General features: G+C 37.0%; 1 protein-coding gene across 3 annotated transcripts; it reads left to right on the top strand.

Annotated features, from left to right (window-relative positions):
• The first annotated feature begins 219 nt into the window (after window positions 1-219).
• LOC141648151 (ABC transporter C family member 13) lies at window positions 220-18,233 on the top strand. Of its 3 annotated transcripts, none has more exons than XM_074456633.1 (32): window positions 247-349; window positions 473-518; window positions 2,244-2,342; window positions 2,613-2,861; window positions 3,773-3,842; window positions 5,191-5,251; window positions 5,790-5,877; window positions 6,298-6,416; window positions 6,709-6,806; window positions 7,461-7,527; window positions 8,561-8,678; window positions 8,771-8,887; window positions 9,285-9,365; window positions 9,454-9,705; window positions 10,176-10,277; window positions 10,365-10,432; window positions 10,642-10,773; window positions 10,872-11,019; window positions 11,990-12,267; window positions 12,542-12,701; window positions 13,543-13,718; window positions 13,788-13,899; window positions 13,985-14,038; window positions 14,569-14,691; window positions 15,081-15,179; window positions 15,661-15,753; window positions 15,856-15,966; window positions 16,206-16,367; window positions 16,474-16,661; window positions 16,966-17,155; window positions 17,567-17,734; window positions 18,054-18,233. In XM_074456633.1, exons 3-32 carry the CDS (start codon window positions 2,277-2,279, stop codon window positions 18,132-18,134), a joined length of 3,831 nt encoding a protein of 1,276 aa, XP_074312734.1. In that variant the 5' UTR covers window positions 247-349; window positions 473-518; window positions 2,244-2,276; the 3' UTR covers window positions 18,135-18,233. The 3 variants fall into 3 exon arrangements, with proteins under 3 accessions (XP_074312735.1, XP_074312734.1, XP_074312736.1); XM_074456635.1 differs by having other exon boundaries at window positions 262-349; window positions 2,276-2,342; XM_074456634.1 differs by having other exon boundaries at window positions 220-518.
• The last annotated feature ends 1,373 nt before the right edge of the window (window positions 18,234-19,606 follow it).

The following is a 19,606-nucleotide window of genomic DNA, read 5'->3' on the forward strand; positions in this document are numbered from 1 at the left end:
ATAGTTGTACTCGTATAACTTAAAGCGATTTGAAATCGAAACTAATCCAATCAGGCTTTACCCCCATTGTATTTAATCTATTGTGAGACCGTCTCAATCTCACTTCACTAACTTTGTAGTGGGAACCCAGTGAGACCACATGAAGTGACGACGCCCGCACTAAGTAAAAAAAGAAAGGAAACAGTAAAGTAGTGCATGCAGGTGCGTGCACCGCTCTTTAAAACCTCCCGCTTTTTTTTGCACTCTACTTTTTCATCTTCCCTCACACATTCATTCACACTACTTCACTCTTCTCTCTTACCTTGATCAACTCATCATCGTCAACCTAATTCCCCTTTTCTCAATCAGTGTACGTTGTTTTTCGCAAAAATTATTGCAAATTAATGTGGAGTATTAATTAATTTGTTTTTTCGACGTAAAATTTACTGAATTTGATCGTTTTGTGCTTTAATTCATCGTTTTGTGCTTTCAGGTTTGCTGTAATTGCGAAATTGCGAAGTGATAGCAGACGAACGCAGGTATTTTTTTTAATTTTTTTTTAATTTTTTTTTTCCTGATGAATTCTGGAATGTTATTCAAGAGTTTTACGTGTTGATTTCTGTTGTCTTGTTTACCTTAATTTTGGAAATTAATTGCAGCTTTAGATATTTATCTCTAGTCAATCTTAAAACTTAAAAATACGGAGTATAGTTATTATAAACGGCATTCGCAATTTCACATAGTAGGTAGTACTCCGTATGTATTAAGTTTAAGACGGTCTCAAATGAGATTTTGTGAATTATCTGTAAGATTTAGTTTAGCTTAAATTAATTGTATATCAGTACCTAAGAATTGTTGACTTGTTCCTCGTCATTTGAGTGTGCAACATGTTCTAGGATGTCGAATTGATTTCAAGGGTTTTACAATGGCTCAATTTCATGCTATACGCGAATTGCTTGGCAACTACTGTGTTGTATGCTTGTAACAATTTTACAGAAGACTTACTGATATGTAAATTAGCTCTTGTAAGTTGTTCACTGGTTGTTTTGATGTTAGTTCGGCTTTTCAGTTTTTGTGCCATACCGGTAACTGACATGACTCTCAAACATATGGGTATGGAATCTGTACCCAATACTAACCTGTCCACACTACTTTGCATAGATAATATTACATGAAGAAATGTCTAAGCCTTTTGTTTCGAAAATGTCTCCATTTCATTTTAAAAAATCCAAATATTTTAAAACTTCAATTAATTTTCTGTTTTGAAAATGTGTTACTATACTGTATCCTCGTTTTAGGACAGTGTCCCCTTGTGTCAAAATTTGTCTTGGAGAGTCCAACACTTGCATATTTGAGTAACATAGCTGTATTGCCAAACTATGGAATTTCAGTCTATTCTTCGAGTGCTATCACCGAGGAATTTCTGGTTTACCTTATGTTGCAGTAATTATTTATGTTTTTGGTCGATCAAGTCTGAGGGAATATCTCTATTGTTTGTTAAAAGTGAATCACCTCATGATGATTGATGCGCAGAGAGTGAAGTCTCCGTTTTTATGTATTCATTTGATATTTATAACGCAGTGTATTACGGAGTATTTTTTTAATAGTGAATTTGTTCTGCGGGCTTTGAAGTGTCTTAAAGAGTTGGTCATTTCCCTAGTGGATGCAGCATTTGGAATTAGTATAAACTATTTCTAATCTAGGCAGACTTATTCTAACAGGCATTAACCACCATTAGTTTATAACAAGTGTAGATTTTGAATGGCAATTATTCCCTCAATCTGATATGTCAACACCAACAAGAAAGTCTTGGTTCAAAAATGAAACTCAGAAAAAAGGTAAAAAAGACAGAGAAGAGGAAAACATAAAAAGAAAGAAAAAGTAGTAGTAGTAGTGAAGAAAAGAAAGAGAGTCAAACAAGTCGAAAACCTTTTGAAAGAGGGTTAATGTGCTTAGGATGTTTAGGATGCAAGACTAATGGCCTGAAGTAATCAGTGGTTCACATTTGGTGCATTTCATCCACTTTCATTTGCTCCATGACTACTTTGAATTGCTGTGTTCTATATATCCATGCTTGCTGTTTTACCACCTTTTTCTGACATTGGTATTGAGGCACGGACGAGAGCATTCTTAAAAGTAAGTTTTATTATATACGAACACTGTGTAGCGTAGTATTTATTCAGTGTCCATTTAAGGTTGGCATCTGTTGGTGTTTAGACATTAGTGTATTTGTTCATAATCGTATTGTTGTGATTATGTCCCAGTTACATTTTCTGTGGGCTCTACTCACTAACAGGATGAATAATGATTTGGAGGATCCTCTGCTGTCACATGATCTCGAGGAAGGTCAACCTAAGAATCCTGTAAGAAACACTTATCTGTTGGTTTCAATTTTTGTATCAATATGTGTGCCTTCTGCAACAGTTAGTTTTCAAAAGTTTTTCAGCGTTTTGGCGAGAAATTATCATTTAAGTTGTACCCTAAGGTAGTGTGATAGTCACTTACCGAGTACTGTTGTGATTTTGTCTTGGTATTATGTTTCCATTTTCCCTCTTCTAGTGCTTACTTGCAGTTTCATTTGGTCATTGGTTTGTTTGTTTAATTTTGGTTTCATGTTTCTTTGTTGGTGAAAGGGAACTGCTACCATTTGGACGCACATGACATTCAACAATATCAAGCCTATAATGGATAAAGGTGTAACAAAACAGCTTGACTTTGGAGAACTACTCGATTTGCCACCTGATATGGATCCTTCTTCGTGTCATAAGACATTGCAGTCAAGTTGGCGGTCTCAGGTTATGGATAATTCCGATAACCCATCATTTTTCAGGGCAATCTGTTCAGCATATGGATGGCCATACTTCCGCCTAGGCCTGTTAAAGGTGGTTCTGTCTACTACAGCATCTTATTACTTTCAATTGCAAAAATGTCACGATTCTTTATTTTTGCCTCTTGATTCTCCTTATAACACCATAGAAATTACGTTTCAATGTTTTATCCCTTGTCATTGACATGTATGTTTTTTAAATTTATACTACGAGGAACTGAAGAAAGATAATTTTGCAAACTTTTTAGAAATTCCACACTAGATTACATATTTCTGTTTGACAAAAAGGATGTTAGGCAAAGTTTTATGTGTACTGACATTTCGACATAATCTGCCCTTAAATGGCCAATGTCAGGCGTGCAGTGTCGAGAGTCTCTGTTGGAAGGGAGGGGGGACGTGAAAGGATTGTTGGATTTAGAAATTTGTTAGTGAATCTGGCTCCTCAATTGCATCCAACTTCGCTGTTGTATACATTGTAGTAGGTGGTGATTGCATAGCGCTCGTGCTCTCTTATTTGCTTGAATGAAGTTATAGGCTTGTGAAAAGAATTGGGGTTCATAATTAATCTGGGACCTGTTATCTCGTCTTTTTCACGATATCTTTGTGCATGTAGAATGTGTGTGGTATGTGGACTTTTGTAGGAGCTGTGTCTTAAATAAATATCACGAACCATTTTTCCGGGTTAAAAGTGAAAACCCATTTTATTTTTAAATTGTCAATGCTATTGTGTTCAGCTCTTTTTTTTTCAACGGAAATGGAAGTTCTGTATAATATATGTTAACTTAATAACGAAAAACCCCATCAAGTTTGTCCTCTTTATGTTTTTATAGCTGCGATGAATGACATTGAGAGGGAGGTGTCCGGATTCAGGAGATAGTTATAGATGGTAGATAGTAGACGCCTGTTCTTTCTTGTCTTAGATGATCGATTTGCTTCTTCCTTGATGTTTTATAATGTATTGGGCAGGTGCTGAATGATTGCATTGGGTTTGCGGGGCCATTGCTTCTGAATAAGTTAATTCGCTTTCTTCAACAAGGTTATCCAACTTATTAATTGCTGCTATGCTTTGAATTTAGTTACTTGTACTCTAAATTGAGGACTTGTAGGGAGGATTTGGTCTAAAGTTCTGCCGTAGGGATTGTCCAGAGTACAATTTACTGCTATTTTTGGTCTGGATAGTAATGAACAACCCCAGGATTGTTGTTTAAGGAGGATTCTATGATTATTCCTCTCCATCAATCCCATTTCAACCTTTATCTATTTCATGCATGCCGGAAACTTGCAATGTCCTCAAAATATTACCTGGTATCTAATGAAACTGTGGCCATGAAATGCAATAATTCAAGTTTCTATAAAAATTGTTTCTTCCAAAAGTTTTTCAACTGACTAATGGTTGCCCCGTCTAAATGCAGCCTTACATGAACCCCCCACCTTTATTTCTTTTGTTATTTTTGTTCTTGTAGGGATTCTAGTACAAAAACAATACAAGTTAACCAAAGATCCATATATATTTATAAAGACGGTAAAAATATCGCCAAACATTTCAACTGTAATAAAAATGAAATAACAAAGTTGGAAAGAGAGATTTTTATTTTTGCTGTAATTGTAATGTCTTGATACTTTGACAGTGGACAAGGTATTCATAACACCCGATTGAACTAATTTCTCAAATGACACAGAAAGTACCTCTCCTAGATTGTGTTCTTAATGTAGATATTCTAAATTTACGAGGAGATATAGATGGTAAAACAAAAAAAGGTTTTCAACTTGTTCATTGGTGGAATGGAGTGCCATCATTCCCCAACAAATCTCTACCTTGACTCACCATTTCACCAAAATGTTCTTGCCATATAAGATCTTGTTTAGTGGGTGAATGATACCAACAGGCAATGGTCGTCGAACTTAGCGGGTATTATTCACCCTTGAGCAAAAAAAAATTATTATAAGAAGAGACTTTTAGTGAAATGGCGAGTCATGGTGGAAATTCATGGAGTCGTGATTTCACTCCATCGCACAAACGATAGAAGGAAAACATTTTCCTTTTCTGTTTTATCATTTTTATAGTCCTAAAATATTTAGCCTTCACTACATTAGGAACAAAATGTAAGTGGTATTTGTGTACACCATAAGTAACTGAGTGGTTTGGGAAATTAATGAGGATATTAAAATCTCATGCACATTGTTTAGAAAATTACAAAAATACAACTTGCATTTATTCTTCTTTTGTATTCCGTTCTCGTTTTAGCGAAAATTTTGGCTATATTTTGATTATATTAGTTTCTGTTAGTACTTGGTTGAATTTAATCTCTTCCACCCTTGGAACCTGTGCCCCTAAGTTCCTTTGTTCTTGTATTCCGTTCTTAATTTCAGCTGTTTCCCTCTAGGTTCTGGAGGCATGGACGGCTATTTTCTCGCAATCGCCATGGGCTTAACATCTGTTCTAAAGTATATACTCATTTTCAAATTGCAAATTTAGTTTCGTTGTTCCTGTTTTCTTCATTACAGTTGTCATCATTATGCTATTACAATGTATCAAACTGCATATTCAGTTCTTTACCTGCCAAGACTCTAGATATGTCTGTAAACGAGAACTGTCAAAATGAGCTTGAGTGAGTAATTATAAAATTATACTCCTTATTAATAAACAAGTTCTCTAGTTAGAAGGCTATTTAATTACTACAGAAGTCATATCAGGATGAGGTAATGTGGTACAAGGCCAATGCTTGTTTGTTGTATGTCAAGCAACAGATATCTAGTTGTGTGGTTATTTTGTATACTTGGTGCTGGAATGAGGAGGCTGGAGCCTGGAGGGATTGGGATTTGAGAGGGGTAGGGGTGGAGGTTCTTAGTAAGTATTTAGTTATTTCCGATTACATTCTGCTTGTTATCTCATTTGTTTTGAATGTGATAATAAAGCTCGAAGCAGTCTTCACTATTTTGCATGTTTCAGATGATGTTTGTAATGTCTCTTTTGAACTTGCAGGTCAGTCCTTGATACACAATATACTTATCGACTTTCTGTGTTAAAGTTGAAGCTCCGATCTGGTATTATGACGGTCATATACCAGAAGGTGACTGCAACTTTTTCATTGCTCTTTATAACAATAGTTGTTTAAGTAATTCAATGACAGTATGAATGTATATAAAAGAGTTGTCATATTTTTGTTTCAATAGTGTTTGTTTGCCTTGGTTAATCTTTTTCCTTTTTCATTGATCTCGTCCAATTTGGAAAACCTTTGAAAGTTCATATTTTGTTATAATCTATTTCAAGGGTTCTTGTTAGATTTAAGCAGACCTCAGTCATTTCGTTTTCATATTTTGGAAAACCTTCTATGTTTTCTGTATGATGTTCTTTATTATTAGGCATTTAGGCTTGTGAAGATGAAACCAAAGAAAAATCTCTTCAATAGTGTTGGGTGTTAAATTTTCTTGGTCACTAAATTTATGCATTGTGCTGAATTATTATGACAAATTTTTCTTTGTTTTTGTAGTGCCTTTCTATTACTCTTGCACAGAGAGCAAAATTTTCTGAAGGAGAAATTCAGACATTCATGTCTGTCGATGCTGATCGTACTGTCAACTTGTGTAACAGTTTTCATGATATGTGGAGGTAATGGTTAACGGTTGGAACTTTGGTTTAATGCTATGAGCTTCTACCATTGTTTAGCTAATATGTTTTGCTTTAATTGAACTATGAGTGTCAATGTCTCATCTGCCAAATTTAAAAAAAAATGTTTAGGGGATCTCTTCACCCTTCACCTGTAATACTTTTCTGAGTATAAAATGAATGCTGATGCATATGTTTGCTATTGCTTTAGTGATAAATTTGAGCTTTATTTTTTATTTTTTTTAATATTGGATGATATTTGCTTATATCCTCAAAACTTTTGTTTTGCTTGCAGCTTGCCTTTGCAAATTGGGATTGCTCTTTATCTTTTGTATACGCAAGTGAAGTTTGCTTTTCTTTCTGGAATCTCGATCACCATTTTGCTAATACCAGGTACGTAGATCACTCAAAATAGTGTTTTTCTCCACCAGACATTGAGGTTAGACACTCTAATGTGCGTGTTTAGTATGATCTGTTTATCTGTGGCCTCTTGCTAAATATCTTATTCTCTTTTGGTGCTTTATTGTTGTGGATTCTACAGTATTATGGTTCATGTGCTTGGTTATTGTTTGCCTATTTGGAGGGGGTTTTCGAACTTTTGGCCAATGAGTGGCATAAGTAAATACAGGAAATGTTCATAGGGACTGAACTAAAGAAGTTGCTCCATGAGTAGGCTGACTCAAATTGTGCTCAATCATTCTAAGCCTCTACTCATAAATGCTTGACAATTTATTAGGAGTATTTTTTTTTTAGATTACTGAGCTGTTTACTATCTATTCGAATTCGGAATTACAGGCCTTCCTAGAAATAGTAGTTTGATGTTGAAACTTTGGAAGAACCATTCTGGACATGATGGCAGATGAGGGTGTCCTCGGTAATGTCTTCTACATTAGGGTAGAAGACTACCTGTCTTGCTCATAGGACGCTGTATAATTTCTTTCTTGTTTCTTTTCCTTTTGGCTCAGTGTCACCTCCACTCCAAGCTGTGCCTTGCCATTCTGAAATTGGTTCATGATATAAAGCTGCCATGATCTTTTCCTGGTGCAGTTAATAAATGGATCGCCGAATTGATTGCCAGTGCCACTGAGAAAATGATGCAGCAGAAAGATGAAAGGTCGGTAATCGGGGAGCACATTTCTGGTCTATTATCCCCCTTTTAACAAGAATGCAGTCTATATTATAACTCTTCTAAGCTCTGCGATTCCAAAGGGAATCAACAAAGACCGTCTATATTATATCCCGTATTACCCTCACCCTTGCTAATTAATGGAACTTGGATAACTGTCATTTCCTTTCACGGCAATATTTATGATGAAAGACCAACATGGGTGTTACACTGTTACCCTTTTGGTGCCTTTTTAATCAATATTCTCTATTATTAAAAAAGATTGCCATCTCTATGTTGCCGATGCAGCCTTGCTGATTGAAAGCAGTAGGTCAGGTTTTATTCGAGTTCTTTGTCAAGGTGGATGTAAAATACTTCGTATTGGTTTGACGCCTTTGGGTTGAAATGAGAACAACACATTACATGTCTCATTTTGTGAGTTGGTGATGTTACTTTTGGATGTCCGGGTTACACAGGGATGCCAATTAGTTAAAATGGAATGACAAGATTTCTTGGTTTAGACTTTTCATCAGCTCTCTTCGTGGGGTAGTACTTGGCCTTTCTTTGGATCCTGGTGTAGGCATTGCTTTTATCTGTTTATCATATATACAACATAAGTGACTATAATTCTCTCCAGTTTCTAAGAGCTTGTCCTCTTCCGATCTACATATTCCGTGGTTTCATTTCATGGTATCTTAAATTGTAATATTTTGTGATGGAATTCATTGATGCTGATGGTTCTGCTCTCCATGGTAGCAGAAAGATCAAAATAATTCAACTTGACCCTGGCAGAATTATTCTGTCATAGTTTCATTTCATGGTATCTTAAATTGTAATACTTTGTATTATGTTTCGCTCTCCCTTTTGTTTTTCATTTTTGCCTTTCCTATTTTTTTCGCATTTTGAGGTGTGCGTTCACCCATGAACGGTTCTAAAGGATGATTCATGTCAGCCGACCCCAAATCATTTTGGGATTAAGGCTCTGATGTTGTTGTTGTTGTTGTTGTAGTTTTATTAAGAGAGATGTTTTATTCTGTGCCAGGATCAGGAAAACTGGTGAGCTTTTGACTTATATTCGCACATTGAAGATGTATGGGTGGGAGATTCTCTTCACCAACTGGGTGATGGAGACCAGACATTCAGAAGTTGCACATTTATCTGTATGTAACTACGTTGTTCCTGGATGTCTGTATTAAAAACCTTTTTTCCATTTCTGATTTAATTATATCATTTTGGTTGTTTTTCTGATCAGACACGTAAGTATCTGGATGCATGGTGTGTCTTTTTCTGGGCAACAACTCCTACTCTTTTCTCACTGTGTACGTTTGGACTCTTTGCATTGATGGGGCATGAGCTTGATGCTGCTACGGTATTGTACTCCTTTTTAGTGTATGTAATACTATTTCTTCCACAAAACCTAACCTCGTTACGTCGGCAGAAATCATCCACTTCTCAAAAAGGAAAACTTTTGGACATTTCATAACTTTCTAAGTAAAAGAGAGTAATATCGTAAATTTTTCAAAAAAGTTTCCGAGTATTTTACTGATTTTTCTCAGATAGTCCCTTAGTGTATGTTGCATTCTTGATTCTGATTTCAAGTATAATTCTGAGAATCAATGGTGAAATGGGATCCTAACTCAACAGGAGTGATTTCTTGAAATTTGAGCAAACTGTCAGTGGTTTTATTGTGTGTTGGAGATAGAAAGATAATCTCTTGTGAAGTAGTGTCTTTCCTGAGATCCATATCTTGATTATTCCTTTTCCAGGTCTTTACCTGTGTGGCTTTGTTCAATACTCTTATATCTCCTCTGAATTCATTTCCCTGGGTCATTAACGGGTTGATTGATGTGAGTTTCCTTGCTATCTTTCTTAGTTTCTGCTCGCTAAAAGTTTGTCAGTTCAAGACTGATGTAATTTTACCTTGCATCAACATAGGCCTTTGTATCAACAAGGCGTCTGAGCAGATTTCTTTCTTGTCCTGAACATAAAGTAGATCAGAGAGAAGCTGCTATTTTGGCCTCATCATGTTCGAGTAACCAGGCTGCCGAAGCCTTAGAAGACAAAGCTGTTATCTTTCATGATGCATGCTTTTCCTGGTCAAGTGAAACCAATGTAAAAGAAAAATTCAAGTTGGATAACATTAATCTTAGCCTTCCGAAAGGCTCCCTTGTCGTGATCATTGGAGAGGTAACATAATAAGAAATTCGCTCATACTTTTTTCTCATGTATTTTTTTTATCGCTTGTTAAGAATTTGAACGGTCTCACACGCACACACACTGACACACACACACACACACACACACAAAAAAAAAACTAAATAATAGGCCATTAGTCTGTTAACATCATATTTCATGTGTTTCTCCGAGTGGTTATAGAGTTGAGCTGAAGCCAGGCTGATTCTTTTTGGCGGACCTTCCTATTAACACACAATAAATAATAGGCCATTACTCTGTTAACATCATATTTCATGTGTTTGTCCGAGTGGTTATAGAGTTGAGCTGAAGGCTGAAGCCAGGCTGATTCTGTGTCAACCTAAGCTCGATACCTGTGATGTATTGGCAAACCTTCCTATTAACAATATTTTACTTGATTATCTCTTCTCAGACCACCACTCTTGAATTCGTGTTTTACGTTTTACCCATTCTCTATGATACAGGTTGGCTGTGGCAAATCATCCCTCCTGAACTCGGTGCTGGGGGAGATGCAAGTCATTGAAGGCTGGGCTCATTCATATGGCTCAATAGCATATGCGCCACAGGTATAACACTACACAAAGAAGTTTCTCTTTTGTGAAACCCTTCTTATTAACTCAGTCCTTTCTGTATAACAAGCCCTGGAATTGTAGGTCCCTTGGATTCTTTCTGGCACTGTACGCGAGAACATACTCTTAATGAAGGAATATATTCCAGAAAGGTGAAACATTCTTAGCTGACTCTAGTCTTGTTGCGATCCATACTTTCCCAGTTTCTCTAGTTCTTCGCAAATTTAATTAATTTTCGGAAAGCACACATATTTTCTTTTCTACCGTCACCCTATTCACCTCATAACCATCTGAATTTTAGCTTATTTTGCCGAATATGAGTTTCTCAGTGTCCAACATTTGAGATCTATTTTCTTGATAGGTATGTGGATGTGCTTCAGGCATGTGCACTGGATGTTGATATCTCTCTGATGCCTGGAGGTGATCTGGCTTATGTGGGAGAAAAAGGGGCCAATTTGTCAGGTGGACAGAAGGCTCGTATTGCTCTGGCTAGGTAGATGCTTTTCCTTTATTAACTCCTGAATGTAATTCTGAGGAATGCTAGAGCTGACGTCAATATACTTGGATTCTATACTGTCATCCTTTTGGCAGGGCTATCTATCATGGGTCTGATATATTTTTGCTTGACGACGTTCTAAGTGCGGTGGATTCTCAAGTTGCTCGATGCATATTGGAAAAAGCCATCCATGGTCCTCTTATGAACAGGCAGACTCGTGTTTTGTGTACCCACTACATTCAGGTATTCTTCTATCATCCTTCGACTTGAGAGTTCCTCAAGAAAATTGTTTTTGTTTCTTTGACTAATAAATTCCAACTGATACCTGCTGTATTTAAAAAAAAATCTTTTGTTCCTATTGAAAAGTAAGTTTTATAGAGAACACCAGAAAATGATCTTAACTGTGTTGCTATTCTCTGTGCCGTATGCAATGTCTCTTGAGATGATGGGCCTTCTATGGTTATATGACTGTATCTATGACTGATGTGTTTTTCCTATATCTTTTAAGCTATTACTGTCTTTCTGATTTTTGGAGTTGAAGGTAATTTTGCTTACAATTGTTGCATACTTGCATGGAGTTCCCTCATGATGAGAAGTTCTGGGTGCCAAGTTGCCAGCCAGAATCGCATTAATCGTTTATTAAAAGCTTTTTTTCTTTTTTTTCTAATTTGGTAAGCCTATGTTTGTAGTAACTTAAAATATATCCCTTTGTTGTGAAGTATGTTACTCTGACATATTACCTCGGTACCTGTGTGTGACACTGACATGAATCTGACAATTGGAGTATTGGACACTCGATTTTAAACCAAAAATACGGGATTTCGTATAACAGAAGAGTTCGACATTTGTCCACGCACACATGTCGGATTCTTCTGTCTGAGTCTGACTGTCTGAGTAAGATATGCTGTGAGCCTGTGACTGTGAACTACCTGAATGTGTGCGTTAACATGGTATTTAACTGGAAAATCTTTAGTAGGCTTGCTCTTTTTTGTTGGTCATCATGTTTTTAGTTGCCTGACGTGCCCTTGCTATTCCTACACTTCAACGTATATATATCTACTAATGTTGGAAAAATAATTTCATATCTGAGACATGGAAGTACACGCAATTAGTGTTTTACTGTTTTGTCTTTAAATGGGCATGTTTCTAATTTATAATGAATAGGTTGAATTCTCATAATCTTTTTCCTCGATCAATAATATGTCTATCATAGGCCATATTTGCTGCAGATATAGTTGTGGTTCTCAGTAAAGGATGTGTGAAGCTAGTTGGAAGCCCGGCTGATTTGGCATCATCTTCAGAGTTCTCTGTCCATACAGCCCTAAGTCCATTCCTGCTTGTACAGAGTTGTGAGAAAAATGTGGACTTTCATAGTGAAACAGTAGCGCTTAATTACCAAGGAAAACAGGGTTCAGAGATTGCTGAGAAAGCAGAGGAAATTGTTGACCTTGAGGAAAGGAAAGAAGGCAAGGTGGAGCTGGCTGTTTATGGGTGAGCCATCTTTTATATTTTATTTTTTCAGTCTTTGCGGAGTGTTAAGGGTATTAGACCATCGATTGGGCCTCAACCATCACCTTAAGGTTTGGTTGAGTTGGTCTTCTCACATGGTATCAGAGCCATGGAAGTGGAATTTGAGCACATGGTATCGGTGGGCTTGTGCATTATCCACTCATTGCAAGTATATATTAGTCCTTATGCGCTGTTGGATTAACCAGTCTCTCATTAATGTTTTACTTGCGTGCCTGTGTGGTCCAACTTTCTGCAGAAAGTATGCTGCTTTTTCCGGTCGGCTTGTTGCCTCCCTTATTCTAATCTCTGCTGTTCTGATGCAAGCTTCCCGAAATGGAAATGATCTTTGGCTATCATATTGGGTTGATTCAACAACGGGGAGTGACAGATCACGTTATTCCATGACCTTTTACCTGGTACTTTGGCAGTTTTTTTAGTAAAAAGTGTGCAAATATTTTAACAGCATAATTTAGTATGGAAATCATTTGTCTCTGTAAGTGTAATCTACTGCATGTTTATCTTGTTCTTAACAAATTCACCATGACCTGGGAAGTCTCTGTTTATCTCGGAGAGATTGATCTCGTTTCTTTCTCAATCTTGTGACAAAATGAACAACACATCCAACTGGGAATATGCATTTTGGGGGGTGTGAACTGTGAAGGACAAAGAATTGGTCTCCAGCTATTACATGCCTTGAACTTATTAATCTTTTTTCTTGCCACTATTAAACTTCGTCTAGACAATAAGTTAGCACATATCAGACAATAATGTATTCATGAAACTTAGTTTATCATATTCCATAAACACATTATTGTCCAACACATACGCCATACTTAGCTATTTTCAAACAAATCCAATGTTGAGCCAAGCTTTCCAGCCAGGGGAATAAATGGCATGTTATGAAGTCCTGTGTGCCAGCGGAGTACAATCAATGGAGAGAAGCTGTTAAGTACAGCGGAATAAACGTTGCCCTGCATCAATGAAATGCTTTCTGCTTTCTTCTAGGAATTGATCCATCAATTTCTGTAGTCTGGCGTCAACATGTTTTCTTGTATGAAATGACTGACCTTGGTCCGTAGTCTTCTGCTGTTGCTCCGCAAGAAAGTCTCTGTGAGAAGAAAACTTTCTTATTTAATATAATAACAGTATTCTTTGTATGTTTAAGGGTGTGGCTTGCTAGCCTTGTGTTTTTAGAACTTTCAACTAGAAAATATGTATTATATGATCTGTTAAAGGCCAAACCATTTTATGTTTCAGGTTATATTGAGTGTTTTCTGCTTGGTTAACTCGATCTTCACGTTGGTGAGGGCTTTTTCATTTGCCTTTGGTGGTTTGAGAGCGGCAGTCCAGGTTCATGATGCACTTCTTAATAGGCTTGTCCACTCACCAGTACTCTTCTTTGATCGGACACCTCGTGGAAGAATACTTAACAGGTGTCATTTCATTCCTTTTGGGTATTATCTAAGGCCCATACTTTGATTTCTGATACATCTACTTTGTAGGTTGTCTTCAGACCTTTATACAATCGATGATTCTCTTCCATTCATTCTCAACATTCTGCTTGCAAATTTTGTCGGGCTTTTGGGGATTGCTATAATCTTGTCATATGTGCAGGTTCATTTATCAATTGCCATATTTATCTTTTGACTCTGAAAATTCATATCTCTTAATTTCTTACCTGATTTACACACTTGCGCAGATCTTTTTCCTGCTTCTGCTGTTGCCATTTTGGTTTCTTTACAAGAGATTGCAGGTATTCCTCAATTCACGCTTCACTCCTAATCTAAAAATCATCGTAAAAAAAAGTACACATTTTTCACAGGACAAGTACTTGGACTCTGTAGGGAAAATTTAGCAGTCATCTGTAATTTTTATGCGTGAATGTTAATTGAGTTCTCATGGTCTTCCACAAAGCAGTGTTTCTATCCGAAATTCCGAAGACATGATTTTTTTTTTGTGTAACTCCTCTAAATGTGCAGTGATCCAAAAGTTTCTTCAGAAAAACGACACTTCCCTGTTAATGCCGAGGGACTAACAACTGAAGTCCTTGTTTGTGATGCTACTTGACTCCCTCATCACCCCCTCTCCTTTTTATGGCCTGTGAAAACTCTTAGATTATGAGTGATGCTCAGCTCTTGTACAGAAGTTTGGCTATATGGACTTTTGATTCGGGTCCCTTAGTAGAAATACTGCCATTTTACTTGCAGCAGCATCTGACGACCATCAACATGATTGCAATTTTTGCTGATAATCTCGCTAGTAAATGTAACCTACTTCCTGCAGTTTTACTACAGGTCGACGTCACGTGAATTGCGGAGGCTTGACAGTGTTTCTCGTTCCCCTATATATGCATCATTCACAGAGACACTCGATGGAGCATCTACCATAAGGGCATTTAAATCAGAGGTTTGTCACTAATGACTTAATTTATAGTTGATCGAAGTATGTGTTTAAACAGAGAACAATTCACTAGTGCTGAAACTTATTTTACTACATTATAAGTGAGACCTGCTTGGCTACGTGTTAATTCCCTTCCATCTCCCAATTGTAATATACTTAAATTTGTTTAACATGCTTTACTTTGTTGCATCTGAACTAATCACCTTAGTGCCCATTCAATTTGCACGCCAAATGTTCTTGAGTATCTTATGTAACATCCACAATTCTGTTAATTTATATCTTTGTACTAGACATTATTTAAGATTTCAATCCCTGTCTATGCTATTGTAATTATAGTATCAAACCAAAATAGACAACTTTGTACTGCCAATTAAATTAGAAAACTGTGTTTGCAGGACTTCTTCTTCACAAAATTTACCAGTCATGTAGCAATGTATCAGAAGACCTCATATACTGAAATAATAGCTAGTTTGTGGCTTTCACTGCGACTTCAGGTCAGTATTGCTATTATCAACTCTTTAACTCAGGCAGATTTTCAGTTTCTGAGTAACAACAAGGGCCTCAAGGGCTCCAGCAAATAATTGGAGGGGAGGGGAGTCGGGTGTACGCAGTCTTACCCCTATGTGAGCAACACGAAGAGGTGGTTTCCGAAAGGCCAAATGAAAATTGCGTAGAGAATTAAACCGAAGGACTGTTGCTCCACAATTAAACGAAAAGCAGCCAGTTAGCGAGCCATTTTGCTTTATTTCATCATTTTACAGAATCATAGAATAATAGTGTTTGGCTCCATTGGAAATAGAAATTCTCTGTCCCTCTTACACATAATGGAACCCAGAGGAATTGATTAGTTCTGTTTACAAAAGCGAGGATGGTTAAATATTGGTCTTCATTCTGATAATTATAAAATGACCACAGTTTTGTAGGTGTTATTCTATGTAACTGCCTTTTTCATTCAGTAACAATTGTATTTTGCAGTGGGTGGCTGCTTTTCTCATCTTGTTTATAGCCTTAATGTCTGTCGTTGGTTCTCTTGGAGAATTCCCTATTAGTCTGGGCACACCAGGACTGGTAAGCTTTCTCTGATTAACCTGACAAATTTTTAAACAGAACAATTTGCACATTGGCCTTACATTGTTAACAAGGGGCCTGAGATCATCTTCCCACTGACAGGTTGGCTTAGCACTATCTTATGCTGCTCCAGTTGTTTCTTTACTGGGAAGTTTCTTATCTAGCTTCACCGAAACAGAGAAGGAAATGGTTTCCGTTGAAAGAGTTGGCCAGGTAAGGTTTCATCAAAAAATAGTTGAAAGCATAGTATTAAAATTTGATTTGAGATTTGATCTCAGAATCGCCATTGTGGCCTAATCTTTGTCTAAACTTCTATAACTCCCTCGTGATTGGATGTCGTGGCCCAGATATTCATACCATGGATGGAAGTATATGAACATTTTTATTTTTTATTTATGTTCTGTAGTTGATCTATAATTTATGTTTGCATTTCTATTTTTTTTGCTTGGAAGTATATGGACATTCCTCAGGAAGAAAACTGTGGATCATTAGCCATCTCTGAAGGTTGGCCTTTCCAAGGACAAATTGAGTTTCACAATGTTGTCCTCAGATATTTACCTACTCTTCCTCCTGCATTATGCGATGTGACTTTTACTATTGCAAGAGGAACAAAGGTAAGCTTCTCAGCTTCTCTTTATGCTTTGCGTCTGGAGTTCTAGACTAATTATATATATTATTTTTTTACCAACTCGTATCATTTACGCTTTGACTGTTTAACAGGTTGGAATCGTTGGTAGAACGGGTGCTGGAAAATCAACCATTCTCAATGCAATTTTTCGCCTCAGCCCAATTTGTGGAGGATACATATTAATCGATGATATAAATATCAATCACATTCCTGCTGGTGATCTTCGCACACGATTGGCCATTGTTCCTCAGAGTCCATTTTTATTTCAAGGATCTTTGAGGTAATAGTTTCTACGATTTTGAAATATCAATCATCGTTGGTAGCACGCCTCTTGTAGCCATAATATTAAATCTCAGTATCACCCTCACTGCTTAATCATGCTAAATGTGGCCAATATTGCCTCAAAACTTGCGGTGATCCTCAAAACTGTTACAAAGTTGTCGTCTTTTGGTGTCAGAGTCTTGATTTAAAACCATGCGTGTAGTAGTAGCTTGATCAAAGTATACTGATTTAGCAGTCTAGTGTTCATGAGTAACTTTGCTAAAAACATGATTTTGTTTTTCTTGCTGTTTTTGCACATGCAGGGATAACTTAGATCCTTTCCGAGTTCATGATGATGTTAGACTTTGGGAAGTTTTAGAACAATGTCACATTAAGGAAGAAGTACAGGCATCTGGGGGGCTTGATGCCCAAATAAAGGAATCCGAAGCGTTATTTTCTGTTGGCCAACGGCAGCTTCTTTGCCTTGCACGTGCATTTCTCAAGTCTTCCAAGGTAAGCTCTGCTGAGAAATTAAGAATAGTTTGGGCAAATACTACATTAGTACATATATTGAATTGTTCCTTAATTTGGCTTCTATATCCCTGTTAGAACTGGATGTTTTTCAGTGACATCACGCTTTTCATTCCATAATTGATACTCCCTCCGTTTTTTATACATCTCGCTTTCCTTCATCCAAGAAGATGCTTTGACTTTCAGCTTTCATTTGTGTATAATTCATAAAATGTACTCATAAATTTTGAAATTTTATTGAGATATAAGCGATTTGCTTGAAATGTGAGAACGACTTATATAGAACAGAGGGACAGTCATACTGAACCATACTATTGCATCATGCTTGATTTATTGGAGTTGCAAGCTTCTTTGGCATGCAGTATCCTGAACACATGGTTTCTGATGTTTCAGGTTTTGTGCTTGGATGAATGCACGGCTAATATTGATACTCATACAGCTTCAACACTACAAAACGTTATATCAAGTGAATGCATAGGCACAACTGTCATAACTATTGCTCATCGGATTTCAACTGTGCTCAGCATGGATAATATATTAGTTCTCGAGAAAGGAAGACTGGTAAGTACTAGTATACCACTACCAGTTCTATTTCGTGCAAGGATAACCATCTCCTTCCCACCCCTCCCTTGGAAAACTCTAGTCGCTCCCTCCGTTAATCTAGATTCTTCACTACTTTTTTCAAAATCTCACACATATTTTGAAAGGTATAGTAAATCCAATGAATCAAAGGGTGCACGCGTACACCCATGTCTCCCTAGGTCACCCTTGCTTATGTGCACCTCTCCTCGCTTGCAAGTCTTGTTTGTCAAATATTTATATTACTGTCAACTAAGCAAGGTTTTAATGTGTGTTTTGAATTATATTAAATTGTTCACAGGTGGAGCAGGGAAACCCGCAGGTTCTTCTTCAAGACGGGCTCTCAAAGTTTTCAGCTTTCACTAGAGCTTCCTCCATGTAAATCAAAGATTGTTTTAACATGTACTGATGTCGGTTGGTTAATATAATTAGGAAAACGGAACTTTTACTCTTGAATGAATTCATACTGATATAAACCCCACATCAAGCCGTCATATGTAGAATCCAAGACCTGCATCTTACAGTGAACCGTAACATTCCATCATGCTCTGCACGACTGCACCTAACCTTCCAGCCTAGGGTGTTCATTGCCATACCAAAGTCACGTGCAGTCGGCGCTAGATTTTTTCAGTCTGGACAAATAATACAATATCGATGTTACTGTCAAAGGTGGAAACGGAGTGGGTAGCTGTAGCTCTGATACCAATATATTGTAAAGATAAAACCCACCAAAAAAAGCTAGCTTAAAGTGTAGAACACGTATCGCATGATCAGTAAAGAATGATGATAACCTTTGTCTTTACGGAGTAATCGTATACTTAATCACATTGTTCAGTGATTCAGTCGTAAAATCATCAATTCATAGCTGAGAACTGCGCAGCCGTACTTCTTGCAGGCGTATATCATGAAGTTTCATGAAGTAATGCCGGGACTTTAAAGAAAATTGCTTGAATATTGCAAAGAAGTAGGTGTTTAAACTAGTACTCCCTCCATGATTTATTAGATGACGTCGTAACATTTTTGTTTTTTTACTTTATAGTTGTCGTTTTAGGCTTTTGTTATAAAAAAGATCTACAGTTCTCAATGTTTGTGTACATGGAATCTCTCATTCAGCTAATGAAACGCATGGAAGAAATGAAGAATAGGTAAGTTGTGAAATCAGAGAAATGGAAACACGGAAGACATTGATGAAGCTTAAGCTTGTTGTTTGTAGTGAGAGAAAAAGTAAGAGGAAGTAATTTCTAGTAAGAGAAAGAGTAAATAAAAGGAGAGATTTTCATTAACTTAAGATGTCAACTGTACAATAATTACCTTATATACAAGTATTAGTTGACCTTAGTCAACTTAGTCAAACTTTATTCTTCTCCCCCCCCCCCCCAACCAAGGTGGGCGTGGGGAAAGAGTATCAAACTGAACGCCCATCTTGAGAGCTAAGTAATGATGCTGCTGCTGCCCAAGTGGTTTTGTAAGGATATCTGCTAACTGGGATGCTGAAGAAACATGATGAGTGGTGATAAATCCTTCTTGGACTTTCTTCCGCACATAGTGACAGTCAATATTCAAGTGTTTGGTGCGTTCATGGAATACAGGATTGGCAGCAATATGTTGAGCCGCCTTGTTGTCACAGAACAAGGAAATGGGCAGAGGGATTTCCACATGAAAATCTTGTAGGAGACGATGTAACCAAACAATTTCACTTGAAGTATAAGACATGGCTCTATACTCTGATTCTGTTGAAGATTTAGAAACTGTTTTTTGCTTCTTAGTTTTCCAAGAAACAAGAGAGTTCCCAAGAAAAACACACTGTCCCGTGACAGATCTGCGGCTAAAGGAACAAGTGCCCCAGTCTGCATC

This window comes from Silene latifolia, chromosome 3 (assembly GCF_048544455.1).
Source record: "Silene latifolia isolate original U9 population chromosome 3, ASM4854445v1, whole genome shotgun sequence".
NCBI lineage: Eukaryota > Viridiplantae > Streptophyta > Magnoliopsida > Caryophyllales > Caryophyllaceae > Silene > Silene latifolia.

What these genes read in the sequence shown, in the direction of transcription:
- LOC141648151 (XM_074456634.1), top strand. Translation starts at nt 2,277, where the DNA reads ATGAATAATGATTTGGAGGATCCTCTGCTGTCACATGATCTCGAGGAA. An exon ending in ATGAGCTTGATGCTGCTACG is followed by an intron (nt 8,888 to 9,284) that starts GTATTGTACTCC and finishes TTCCTTTTCCAG; the next exon opens with GTCTTTACCTGTGTGGCTTT. An exon ending in GTCTGGGCACACCAGGACTG is followed by an intron (nt 15,754 to 15,855) that starts GTAAGCTTTCTC and finishes TCCCACTGACAG; the next exon opens with GTTGGCTTAGCACTATCTTA.